A 13,668-nucleotide genomic window follows, 5' to 3' on the forward strand; every position below is an offset into this window, starting at 1 on the left:
GATCCTGCTATAGGCCAGAACTTCTGTCAACTTAGTTTCAAGTATGTTGTGCATAGAACTTACCTGTGAGAGAGAGGAATAAAAGCTGTGTGTTAAAAGTCTCTGTTTAGAAAAGACGTTTAGGAAATCACAGCTTTTGGCATAAACTGGAGAGGGTAGTGAAGGGAGCGTGGAACCTTAGCAGCATAACAGCATATTAAACAGGATTTTTAAAAAGACCTGTCATTAAATTATGTGGAACTGTTTTTTTTTATGAGCGCTAAACCAACTGAGATCAGATCAAAGCTTTCCAAACAGCCTTTCTCTATTGCAGAATTTCGGAAGAGAAATCAAAATAATTTTGTCGCATACATGTATAAGTTAACTACCTTCTATTGAAATCCTACTTCTTTTCAAAACCTTTTAAAAAATATAAATAAAAAAAAAAATGTATGCTTGCTGGGTACCAGATTATTTGGAATGCAATGACAGACTTTTCAGAATCTTGTAAAATAAATGATGGCAACTTAGTGTAAAATACTTCATATTATTTACATAATAATCAGCAATCTATCTTCTTCTCCTTTCAGATCAACTGTTCCATGTGCTGGCCATGCACATGCGCCTCTACAGCATAGACTCGGCATACAATCCCTGGAGAAAACTAACACAGCCAATCCAGGATAAAAATTCAGAGCAAGTATTTTAATTTACCGGATATCAGTTTTATCTTGTGAAACAAACATCCTTATGCAGGGACTTTGGGTAACTTTGTGTCTTAATTTAAATTCTCTGTGAGGTAGGCTGATGAACTTAACATCTAAAAATTGCGTATACACGTTTGTAAAAAAAATTTCAGATTTCTTTTACATAAAATCTGACACATTCCAGTTTTGAGATAAAGTTTAAATACACCACTTGCAAGCTTAAGCACATGCAAATTTAATAGTACTGAGTCAGTGAATACTGCCATTCTTACTACAGATGCTAGACAAAATTTACATAGAGATTAAGTTCATAAACAGTTTTTCAAAAGTTGGGCAACAAATAATAGGTAATTAGCTATTAGCTAATATGTTACAGGAATAACATAAGTAGGCCTAATACATGTAAGAGGTAAATCTATTTGAAGCTAAAAATTTTCATATTATTTTAAATAAGTTATTTCCCTGAGTTTGCTTTTAAAATGGTAACCTTATGCATAGCTGTACAAGGATTAGCAACATAATAAATGAAGCCATGTATCTGTGTTCTACAAGGACTCATCTCTCTACTTGATTTAAGACCCTTCACCTTTCAGATTCTAACTTAATGGTGAGAAGAAAGATTTCCTGCCTAAAACCAGATGATTATTTTTCCTCATAAGAGGAAAGCAGTAAATTTTGTTTTTTCTCTTGTGCCAAGAGTATCTTCATAGCTAAGGTCTCCACTTTGCAGCTTGCAATAATCTTGAAGAGACTGTCTTTTTAGTGCCTATCCAGCTGTGTATTTGTCAGCGTGTTTCTAGGAGCCTGAGGTGGAAAACTTCACAGGATTTCAAAAATTGATCTGCGATAGCAATACCACAATCCTAATCTGCAAATTAGGAAATTATTAAAATGTTTGTGCTTGCTTCTAGTTTGAGATTTTACTCTTTGTTCTCTTGTTCTCAAGTTTGGGTTTTTGCAATCAACATTAGATTGCTGCAGTAAATAGACTAGATTAACAGATTAGTTTATAAACCATTAGCAGAACAAAGCATCAAGAATTTTATAACCTGAAAAGCTGTGTTATTCAGCATGCATTCAGACTGCTTCGAGAGTGTGCTTTTGTGTGATTCTGCCCTGACCTAGACTGAGCAGTGGAACGAGGTTAATAAATTAGGTGTATGGTTGACTGAGTTATACCTGGCAAAATTAAGATCACGTTTGATAGGCTGTTGACAGGCTGAACGGCTGTGGGACTGATCCTGCACTTCTCAGTTTGGTATCTGAAGAGCTTGCTGGCTTTAGAAGCAGCTATTTACAGAGGGGCTGCTTTTTCTGCATACACAGCTTTTTCTTGCCCTTACAGACTTGATGGAATTCACCACACGTTGGTCAAGGTTAGATTGCTCCAAGTTAGATTTCATTAGGCAATATTCCAAATCACTTAGAAATGAATGGTACCGTAGACCATCGTGGCTTGCTTTGCAGGAGGTGTTGCATGTTGGGAATGCATTTGAGCAGTTCTCTTGTTTCCTGCATGGGTTTTCAAGATGTCGACTTACTGATGTTGATTTGGCACTAAGTCCTAAATGGTTTAGGAAGCTGTAACTGAAAGATCATCCATTTTGCCATGAACTCGTTTACTGTTGAGATGTGCTAATATAATCAAGCTGCAATTTCTTTGCTCACTCCTTGGACCGTTTTTCCTACCTTAGTCTCCAGGCCCCACAAAGCTGCAGGGGAGGCAACTTGGGGACATGTTTTTAATGTGTAAATTAGAGTATAAGATGGATATGCGTAATTACGTTTTGGAAATTTGAAGTAGTAGCTTTACTTGAAGATGGCATTCAAGATTGGTGCATATGATCTAATTGCACACTTCTTGGAGTCACACAGCCTTTTGAGAAATCCAGAATAGAAATCTTTTTCAGGTACAGAAAAGAGTGCTCAGAGCAATTAGAAGGTGATGCACTGCTGTAAATTGAAGATTAAGAGGGTGGTGGAGAAATACCACTGCAGATTTAAAATGTGCATAGCACTCTGCCATTTTGAAGCTAACCAAGTAATCGGAATCGTCAGCCTGACCTGTACATGAGACTTGAAGTAAAAACTTGTAGGAAAAAAAAAAAGACAATGAGAGGAAAAGATCTATATTATCTGACTGTATTACTGTGAGACTGTTTCTCCTGTACATGAGAGAAAAACAACTTTAAACTACCATGCTATCTTTTTCTATTTAACTTTTACTGTAAATTATTATTTCAGTTGAAAACAGTTTTCCAGAGAAGTTAGTTGCATCTTTATTTAAAAAAATAATTTCCAAATCTGAAGAAGCATATTAATCAATGGGATACAAGTGCCATTGCATTATCTTTTCACCCTTATTTAATTGTAGTTACTTTATTTAAATACATAAATATTTACAATTAAAAAGACCCAGGTATAGAGCCCATAATTTTTAGCTTGATTTTCCACAACATAGCTATTGTTATTCATAAATCATGCCTTAGATGTCATGTGCCTGGGAGAACTGATCAAAGTAATTTGTAAAGACTCTCCAGAGTTGCTCCACTGCACTTCCCAAAGCTCCTGGTTTTGCCCGGTGTCATCTTCTACGACTGTACCTAGATTGCTCTGTAGTTGAAAATGGCAGCTGAGAGGAAGAATCAGAAGGAGCTCATGCAGCCACGCCAAGGTAGAGTAGAAATTAGGAAATTTTGAGCAAGAAGGTAACCTATCAGAAAGGGCTAAAATAATGTGAACTGTTTGAAGGAAGAGGGAGGAAAAAAGATAAAGCGAAGTCTGATAAACTTGGGAATCCATTTCAGTGGATTTTTTTCTCTTACGCAGTTCATATTGTCAAATTTAATATACACTTGGTCCCACAGGCTGTGCATAAGCAAATTGTTCTACTTGGGTCAGATCTGGTTTCAAGGGTGATCAAATAAACAATTATTGTGGTGTAAGCGGGGAATAATAGCTTCTGGCAGGGGGCAGAGAAGGAGCAGCTGGAGGCAATAATTACTAAACCCACATGTGAATTTAATGGACTAGTCCAAATAGCCAGAGTTTCAGGGAGGCCAAACCTGAAATAAAAGGATATGCTTTTTTTTTTTTTTTTTTAAATTTACATCTCTATGAAAGCTGACAATTTTGTGTCTGTCTTGACAGACAAAAAATGTCAGCAAAGAATGGTTTGGTAAAGCATTAAGGATCTTTGCAGTAGAGTACTTGTCCGTGGGGAAATGCATGATAAACTGAAATGCTGAAATACACTGGGTTATTTTTACTGAAGTGTTTAGCTGTTGTTTTGTTCTGAGCTAGATCACTTCATTGATTGTTTATGGTGTCATACTGGGGCAGCAAACCACAGCACAGGGATGGGAATAAGCAACTGCACGTGGGAACCTCTCAGGTCACATCTCCATTACAGAAACTGCTGTGAAATGGGAAAAATGAAACAGTTTTTATGAGATAGTCCAGACAGACAGAGAGTAGGATGATGGGACAGTGGGGTTTAATTAAGGTTTGTGCAAGAGGTGGTATATATATTCACGTGCTGCAACAGGACTTACATGATCTATTCAATGAACACACAAATCCTGCCTGAAACACCGGTCTCTTAGGACACGTCATGGTACGGAGGCTTCGGCAGTGATGCCAGCTTCAGGAGAACTTGGCTGTTTCTTGCTTCCCCTGGACTGTAGCTCACCATCTCCTCCAGCTGGGCTGATGCAACCTGGGCAGGCTGCATCATGACCAAAGTTAAGAAACTAATCCATGTTTTTAAAAAGATTAATTTGAATAATTTGGGAGCAGGTGGCAAAGGAGTGCTGAGGGCACAGTGGTGAGAGGGAGAACAGGAGATGCCTCATGTCAGTACTGCCAGAGAAATCCGCTGTTGTATAATGAGACAAACTGACCCGCTGTAAAATCTGCTCTGACACAATGAAGAGCAAATATGAAATTGTGATTATATCCTAGAGTGTGGCCAGAATAAATAGGAGAATTCTACTTTCTTATCATGAACATCAGAGGCTGTGTATTACTCTGACCTTTCTGCAGGCTGGTATTTGTGGGCTGTATTTCTTTCTCATCCTGCAAATACTGTAGAGAATATAAATTTGCCCTAGTTGATTAAGCCTTTGTTTAGCTGTACCCATATCCCTGTATCTCAAGTTTTCTGTGTCTAACAGTTCGAAGAGGTGTGAGGCTCAAAACTTCCACTTTAATTATTGACTTTATAATCAGTTGGAGTTAGCATTAAACAAAAATTTTAAGTGTCTCTAGCTGAGAGAAGATGCGGGGGCATATACGTAAGGAAAGGCCATAAGCAAATACTGCTTGTTTCAAAGTGGAACAGTATCCATTGCCAAATAAGTGATTCCCATATAAGCTCTGTCAGAGGAGGATGCAGAGCACAGAGCCAGGGTTGCTCAATGTCAGCTCATAGGCAGCTCTGGTATTGGCACAGGGAGAGGTGCAGCCCAATTACCTTGGGCTGGAGGAGAGGTCACTTCCATAGAGAAAATGGAGCAAAGCATGTTTCACTTTTCAGTTTGGTCCATGTTTATGTTGCACTGTGCAGTTTATCTTCACCTGCCCCTCCCCACCTCGTTTTTTTTTAATGGATACAGCCTACAGCTATAATACTTTTGAATCATTTTATATTACTTTGGTCCCATCTGAAATTGTACTTGGTTTCATTTTTTTCAGTGCTTCTGTGGCACAATTTTTTATAAAGTCAGATTTCTCAAGCTTTCACATATGCATTGGGGATTAATAGGATGGGCAATTTCCATAAAACACATTCCTAAGCACATATTATAAATTCAGTTTGTGTCATAATGAAGAAGTTCGTTAGGCTCTTAACAAATGACAGAGCAGTTTTTAAGTGCTTCATATGCTGCAGCACTTGACGTAAACGGAAGCTGCTTATCTAAAACCCTGACATTTAATGTAGCTTTCCTTATATGAAATGAATAAATTAGACAAAGAGTTCAGTTTGGACCTACATATGAAAATGAATTCATTTATTTGTGGTGTTGCCACTCAATCACGGTATTTTCTCTATATAAGAAAATGTCCTAATTTTGTCAGAACTGGTATTTGACCTAATTGTTACATGACTGTTAAATTGCAGTGATGTTGACACCCCCATCGGAAAGAGGTGTTCAACTAAATGTGACTAGAGGGATGTGTTTTTTTTTGTCTGAATGTTATTCCAAATTCATTTTTTCCCTAATTTATATATAAATTAAAAATTAAAGGTGAGAGGTAATTTAAGAGATGTCCATGGATTAAAAAATCATTATGTAATGACGGTTATTTTAAAACTTAGTGTCATAGATCATAAAATAGAACTAGCTGGAGGTAAAAGTAGAATTAGAGAGTCTTAGTGAGATTCGCATCTTCATTGCCTGTATAATTTTGAAAATGAGACTTGGTAGTGTGATACAAATTTTTGCTCCCTTGTCTTTAGATCTCAATTTACTGGTTTTTAGAATATTTGGGTTTTGTTTTAGAGGCTCAGTGTTCTAAAACAATCATTTTATTAAAAGATTGGTTTTAACAAAAGGTGTTATAGATAGGGTTTATTCTGTAGCTGTTTGCATTCATTAATTCAAAAGAACCAGTTAGACTGTGTTTTCTGTGACTTCATTTTATAAGAGCAATCAACCAAGCCATTTGTGCTCATTCTCACAATTGAGACCATTGCATAAAATGGCTGAAAACTTTAGCCATTTAATAAAATTATTGCTTCAGAATGTGCCTTATTGAGCTGGGAGAGAGGGGAGGAGAGTATTTAAAAACATGTATAGTTGCATAACAAACTTAATATGACCAAAGTGTTCTTTTAATCCTCCTCTTGCATGACTGCTTCAGCATGTTAAAATTAGTATCAGAGATGACTACTAGCAGCAACTTTTGTAGAGAGGTCTGCGTTTTTGTGAAATCCATGTAACTATGTGGGGGTCTTCTTCCAGAAGCAGCATCATGTTTATGTGCCTCAGAGATGATAAACTGCTGATAAATCCCCAATGCTATTAGAAGGCACAAAGGATCTTATGCGTGCATACAAATCCCACCGCATGTGGACAACCTCTTCCAGTACATGGTCTCCCCTGTGTGTGATAGATGGTACCAAGGGGACTTGGGGCCTGCATAAAGAGAGGCATCAACTAAGCCCATGGAGTAGCCAGTGCCAGCTGAGTGAGAATGACTAAAGAGGAGGAAAAGAAGATGAAAAAGCCTAAGGAGCGATAAAACAAAAACGCCCTGATAGGACAGCATCTCAGTCACATGGCGACTGAAGGGAACTCAGTAGCAGGGGGTGTTTTCCTTTGCAACATTTGCATTTGCATCCCTTTGTAGGAAGCTGCTGAGGGCTCTGTTTCCTATGGGAGACTCGGGGTCAGTTATACAAGGGCCTCAGTACAGCTCTTGTGGTGGTATCTCAAACAAACATCTCCTCCTTGGTTACTCCATTGGCATTCAACAGCCAACCAGGTAGCACCACCGCTGTTCAGGAATGGGAATAAGAACCCAAACAGCACTTTGTACTGTGCGTGTTGGGAAGGGGAAAGGTGACAATGGAGGCTGCGTATCCCATTGTACCAGCTGCACCTGCTGGAGGTCTCCTTCACACTCCATGTCAATTAAAGAGGAGTGAATGACTTTCTGACATTTTGATTTTTCGCTATTTTGACTCAGCTCTTGAACCTATAGAATATTGGTGGTTGGAATATTGTTGGATATTGCTACACCAAGCTAGAAAAGACTACCTCCTGTCTGCAAGCATTTTCTGCTTTGAAGTATGAGACTGCAAGGTGATGTTATGTCATTCAGTGAATCAGAAGTTTGCAGTGTCTATGTGCTTATTTGCTGTCCTTCTAGCCTAAGCCTAATAAAGACTGTGATTAAGATTGCATAATCCCACCTGTGGTGGCTGCTTGAGTCTTGATTTCCTTACATAAAGGAACAGGGTACCTTTTCTAAGGTCTCACTGTTTTCCAATAGGGGCAATCTCTGTAACATTCATGTAATTTGAGGATTCATTGCTATTACAGAATGGATATATGTATACTTGTGAAATGCTGTGCTTTGAACACCAATTTAATTTTTATGTTACCATGCAGTACATTTTCTTATTTTAGAACATAAGTTCTAAAAGTAAAATACTGAATGTTCCTTCAGTCCGTACATAGAAATAAATGGTTCAGGCAGTTTGGGAAGGTTTTAAAATACTTTAACAAGAATCAGGTACCCAAATGGTAACTTTCTGTGAGTTATTGCAATCCTTTATTAACATTAGGTAACATTACATTCCATTAGGTTTTAAAATCAAGATCATTTAGTTGAGTTGTCAGGTACTTGGCTTCTGTCAGCTTGATATCAAATGTAATACTATTTAAAATAAAATGCAAAATAAAATATGAAAAGGAAAACGGGTTTATAGTATCAGAAGTGATTTTCTTTGGGTTCCCTTTGCAGGCTGATAAGTGAAGAACTGCCAGAAGTTCCTGTGCTTTATAGAGATGTCTCATCCCTTTTGCTTATCCAGATTTTAACCATGCCTCAACCATTGCACAAAGGTATGTTACAAAAATGCGTCTATTTAGATGATTATGCATATGAGGCTGCATTCATGGTGATTTTCAGGATGGCATATCATAGCTTGTCTACTGTGTATGCTAAAATAATGCTTCTGCCTTATCTACAGAAGGTGGCATTGAACAGAAATTTTCGTTGTGGGTTGACAGGCTTATCTGTGTCCCCTGTCTTCTCACCTTATCAGTCAGCCTATTCAGGAAAGATACAAGAGCTGAGCAAAAACCATTAAGTACTTCTACTGAAGGAAAAGTGTCCTTTGTTTGACCTTCATCTCTTTGCTTAGAGGAGCAGCTCAATACTTCAAGTTGATCTGGGTGCCTAAGGGTGAAAGACTGTAATTTAGTTTGAATTTCAGGGTTTAAATTGCAGCAGTCTTACATAATAGGAGGTCAATTATGAAGACGATAATTGCTGTAATGCAGCAACTTCAATAGAGACAGCATATAGTATAATTTGGAATAAATACTAAATAGATATTTTAGAACTAAATTTTCTATTACTAAAATCAGAATTGCTTTAAAAACTAAATTTCTTTTTCTGTATAAAAGGAACAGCTGAAGGTCCTCCATCTTGCTAATAGGTACTGCGTGCTCCAGAAGATGGGGTAGTTCAGGCCCTGGGGTCTCTGGCTTGATTATTTGTAGCTACACCTTTATTTTAAAACGAGAACAAACAAACAAGTATCTTTTTACTATTTCACTGACAATGAACAGAGCATCTGCTGTGAGACCTGTGGGGCAATTTTGATACCTACTGAGTGTTGGTAATTTGTGAATAGGTAAATACAGGGGCTGTGCTGCTCTTGATGCATATGCCCAACTTCCGATGTATAGTAGAAATGGTTTCCACTTAAGAGGTGTTCAGTCCTCACTATTGATTGTCCAAATTCAGCTCAAGGCACTCTGCGTGCATCTGTTAACAATGTGGGTTGTGTTCATTTGATTCAATGTACATATTTATAGATTAAGTATGTCCAATAAATTACTAGAATTTGAATGAAAATACCAGGAGAATAAAATATTTTTAATAGGAAACCCATTGTCAAAAATATACTTTTTTTTTTTTTTTTTTTACTACAGTTTAGCTTCAATTAACTACTTCTGGAAGGAAAGAGCAGTAAAAAGTTAAGAGACTCATGTCTTCTGAAATTCAGGGAAGGGAGTGGTAAAGCCAAAGTACAAACACTGGCCTTTTTGTAGTTTGTATTCAAGAATTGAAAAACACCACTGAAAGTATACCTGATCCTAGCAAAGACAACGTTCAATTAGTAGTGAGGCATCCTGTGGAGAATTCTGTAAAATACCACGTATCAGCAGCACGTTTTGCCTTTGCTCCTGGGTTTAGTGTGTGTTGCAGTTGAAAGGGAAACGGGAAGTGGCAGGAAGATGAATGTAACCACTTCAAATCTATGAAGCATTAAATTGGAAATAAATTGCCATTTATCTTTTTAATTTTTGTTTCATCAAAATGGTTAAGCAGAATAAAGTCTTTCATGATTTCTTTGTTCTGAAGTATAGAATGCAGTTCAGAAAAATAGGTAATAACAGATTTGTTTAGAACTTTTTTAATGGGTGTGTAGGTGGCAGAGTTGAATTGGGTATCGTTAATTCTTGGTAGAGAGCTCGTCAGGGTCACACGGGGGGTCAGTGGTGGGGGTGAACAAAATCTGCATTTGACCCTGCTGCTTCCTGAGCTGCCTGTGCTCCCGTTTTCAGAGAAATCATATTTCTATCTTTACAGAAAATTAGAACTGTTCATCAAGTATTAAATTTTGATGTTCGTACTGAAAATCCTTTCTGTTTACACAGTGTTTTTTACAAACACTGAATGCTCTGTAAGGAAGACCCAAACTTCATCTCTTGCCCTTCAGATATAGCACTAGCAATCCCATTAACTACCCTATTAATAATTGGATGGGTGTTGGTATCTTTTTCAATCCAACATCAATTAAAGCCATAAAAATGTCATTACTGTTCAGCCTCTTCATTCAGAAAGGAAAATTGATCTGAACACATCGCAAAGAAAGAGCACTACAAATTAAATCTTTTTTTTTTTTTTTTTACGGAAGAAACTTTGTGTTGGAGGTCAGAGCATTTACAAGCACTTACCAATTTACAAAGAAGGGAATGAAGATGATAGTGTGTACCTCCTGTGTATTGTAACCAGCAAACTAAACACAGTGTTCAAGATACTAAAACCATTTGTGAAATTTTGGTTTTGTTTAACACTAGCACATGGGCAGAGCTTTTATAGCCTTCATCTGCTCAGCATTTCGAAATTGTACAAGACTAAATACATAATAATCCATATAGGTGCTTCTGGTTTAATTCTGTGGCAGTTGTACAGAGGATGGACAGTGTTCACCATGTTGTGAACTGACGCAGGATTTTGTTTCTAGAACCTCTAGCTCCTTTCTTACAAAGGTAGGAAATGGTGCTTCATATGAAGAAAGGTAGTACAGAAATGGAGACCGTGTCTTGGTGGTTCACAAAACTGAAGTCTGTCCTTGTAAAATGAAATCAACAACCCCCACTACCCCTTTCTGCAATACAATTTCTATATGTTGAGCAAGTAATTTAATTCAAATTGGACATCGTCAGTTGTAAAAAAATGTGTTTTTCCAGTACCTGACTTGGGACTCCCTAGGAGCACAAAGGGCTTGGAGCTTCCAGTGATTGCAGGTTCTGCTTTGCTCTGAATGTAAGAAATACCATACTGCTGCAAAGGATTTAAAAACTGAGGTCTGGGTGAGCAGGGGTGAGCCTGAGGCCAGTAGGAGCATGGACGTGGTGGTCAGCTGGCCAGCAGTGGCCCGGTGCTGTGTTTGATGCCACACGTGCCAGGAGGGTCGTGCAGAGCGCGGGGTTTGCCAGCCTGAGCTCCCACAGCCCAGCACCGCTCTGGCACAGCCCACAGGGCGGCTTTTGTGAGAGCTGTGGATTTCCTCCAGCTTGGTTTGGAGAGTTCAGCCGAACCTCTGTGGGCTTCTGGGGAAGGTTTTCTGCTCTGGTGTGTAACACCTAAATTCAGCCCCTTTTTTTTGTACTTCTGACAACGCCCAGATGCTCTCACACATTCTTTTTCCATAAAATTTCAATGACATGCAACAAAAACACAGCAAGCAGCACTCAGGCAAACACTAGCACTTTTCTTTAATGAGTGAATAAAGATCTGACTAAATATAGAATGAATGTAATCAACTTAAATAGTGTCCAATTTCAATGCGGAAACTGAAATATTTATCTGTGTCCTGGGACTTTCAATATACCTTTCATGGATTATCTGATGTTCAGTGCTGTCTCCCTTTGTTCTGAAATTATTTTTTCAAATATTTTTTTCAAGCTTTAGATCAAGAAGAATATTTTCAAAGGTTATTTATAAAAAGATGCCCTTCTGAATTCACCAAAAAGGTCCTAGGTCCTTAATTTTGCATTTGGTTTGCTTTGTGGATTCTTTCTGTAGTCATTGCCTGCCAGCAGATATCATCTAATTTGATACTGAAATTAAAAGATGCGTACTGTTAGTAATACACTTACTCACCTGCACATTTCTTGCATTAATGTTAAAATTAGAGGAAACACTTCTAGAACTCTATAAACATTGTTTTTAAGGGGGTTTGTCTAATGCATACAATGGGATGGGATGATGTGAATTAATTTGGTTCAAAAAACGTGTTGTTTAAAAAAGTTTTTAAAATAGGATCATAAAATTATTTCTGAATATTATTCAAAAATAAGTACAAAAATTCTGCATTAACCTCTGTTTTGATTATAATGGCTTAGCCATAATAACATAACAGTCTGTCAGAATATCAGATTAGGTTGTTTATGTACAAACACAGAAGTTCTAACTGCATTTGAGTTGCAGAACGTGTTGCGCAGTATGTCATCTGCAGCAGAAGGGACTGACAGCATTTACATAGTTTACTCCACAGCATACAAATATACTAGCAATCTTTAGAATTATTAAATCAAAAAGGTGATGTAGCAAAACCACAGGCTCCACCAGGAAAGCAGCAGGCAGCCCCGACACGCGTGTTGCAGAAAGACAAATAAAATCGCTTTTTGCAGTAGATAAGAACGTAACTGCTCTAACATTATGGATACCTACAGCTGTCAAATATCTTTTATTTGTAAAATGCAAAATAACACATAGTAATGAAATGATAATTGATCCTCTGACTGGTGTTTTTAGTATGTCTCCCATGGGATGCTTTTGTGACTATAAAATACTTGTTTTCAAAGCCTTGGTGCTCATTACACAGCATGCTGCCTCTGAGCTGCTCCTGTGATAGTTTCCTTAAAAAAAAAAAAAAAAAAAAAAAAAAAAAAAAAAAAATGAAGTTTTACAGTGATACACCAACAGGGCATCAACCTGGCCACAAACTACTCCAAGCTGCAGTTACATCAGGCCTTTCCATGTCCTCAGTCCACTAGGTCTCACGTCTATCTGCATAGCTGAGGAATTACTGTTTCAAATGTTCTTTCTGGTATCTTGATTTAAAGCAAATATAAAATAATCCGCAGTTTGTGCAGGAGTCAGGACTTCTTAAGAGTGACCCAGATGTGGGAAAGTGTGGTTTTTGTCCAATTCTGGATTCTCCAGAAACATAATTTATTGTGATTTGAGTCACATACATGTAAATAAATACAAGAACATAAATTTATTTTAAAAAATGTAATGTACACTATATATAATATTTCTAGTGAATTGACCAATTAGTATTAAGGTGGGGATAGGGACAAGGAGTAATTATATTTAACAAAAACCAGGTTTTAAAAAATGTAATCATTCTAGAGGGTGCTAAGACACCCAGTGATGAGCACCATGTGATCCCCTCAGCAGAACAGAGTGACAGCTAGAAGGTGGCGTGGGCTGTGGCAGATGGGTGGATGGTGACCAGTGGTCAAGTTTTGCTGCTGGAAGTGCAGTGTTTTTCATTCATGCTTTCACAGTGTAGAATTGATCTCTATTGCTTGTACCTGCTATTGATGGAGATAGAGCTCGCGACTCGAGTTCAGTTCTAGCTGCAATTATAGACTGTAGCTCAGGCCAAAGAGGCATCTTCTACAGTTCTGTGAGTGCATGTGGTTTAATCTTGTAGATCTCAGTCCCAGAAAATTACTGAAAGCTTGCCAGCTATTATTCCTCAGGAGGAGGATTGCTAAGAAAATTGAGATTTCAGCAGAGGAAAAAAGTAGGCCTAGAGGGATCTGGTGAATTCTCCTTGAGAGGAAGTGTGGAGAGGAAAAACCATTATAATGCTCCCTGCTGTGGAATGGAGCCGATGAAGTTTGGCAACGTTCATTGTCATGTTTAACATAAGCTCCATAGGAAGATAATACAGAAAAAAGTACACTTTTAATTACATAGTTACAAATACAAATGA

The 13,668-nt window shown here is 37.8% G+C and overlaps 1 protein-coding gene across 6 annotated transcripts in view; it reads left to right on the forward strand.

The window, feature by feature from the left end:
* UBR3 (ubiquitin protein ligase E3 component n-recognin 3 (putative)) overlaps nt 1-13,668 on the forward strand; it is a 99,680-nt gene that overhangs the window by 72,744 nt on the left and 13,268 nt on the right. For all 6 annotated transcript variants that reach the window (XM_014954167.1, XM_014954168.1, XM_014954169.1 and 3 more), the window contains 2 exons: nt 570-675; nt 8,160-8,260. In XM_014954167.1, the coding sequence (XP_014809653.1) occupies nt 570-675; nt 8,160-8,260 (207 nt within the window). The remainder of the gene's footprint in view (nt 1-569; nt 676-8,159; nt 8,261-13,668) is intronic.

The sequence above is a fragment of the Calidris pugnax genome, unplaced genomic scaffold (assembly GCF_001431845.1).
Source record: "Calidris pugnax isolate Ruff unplaced genomic scaffold, ASM143184v1 scaffold103, whole genome shotgun sequence".
In the NCBI taxonomy this organism is placed as follows: Eukaryota; Metazoa; Chordata; class Aves; order Charadriiformes; family Scolopacidae; genus Calidris; species Calidris pugnax.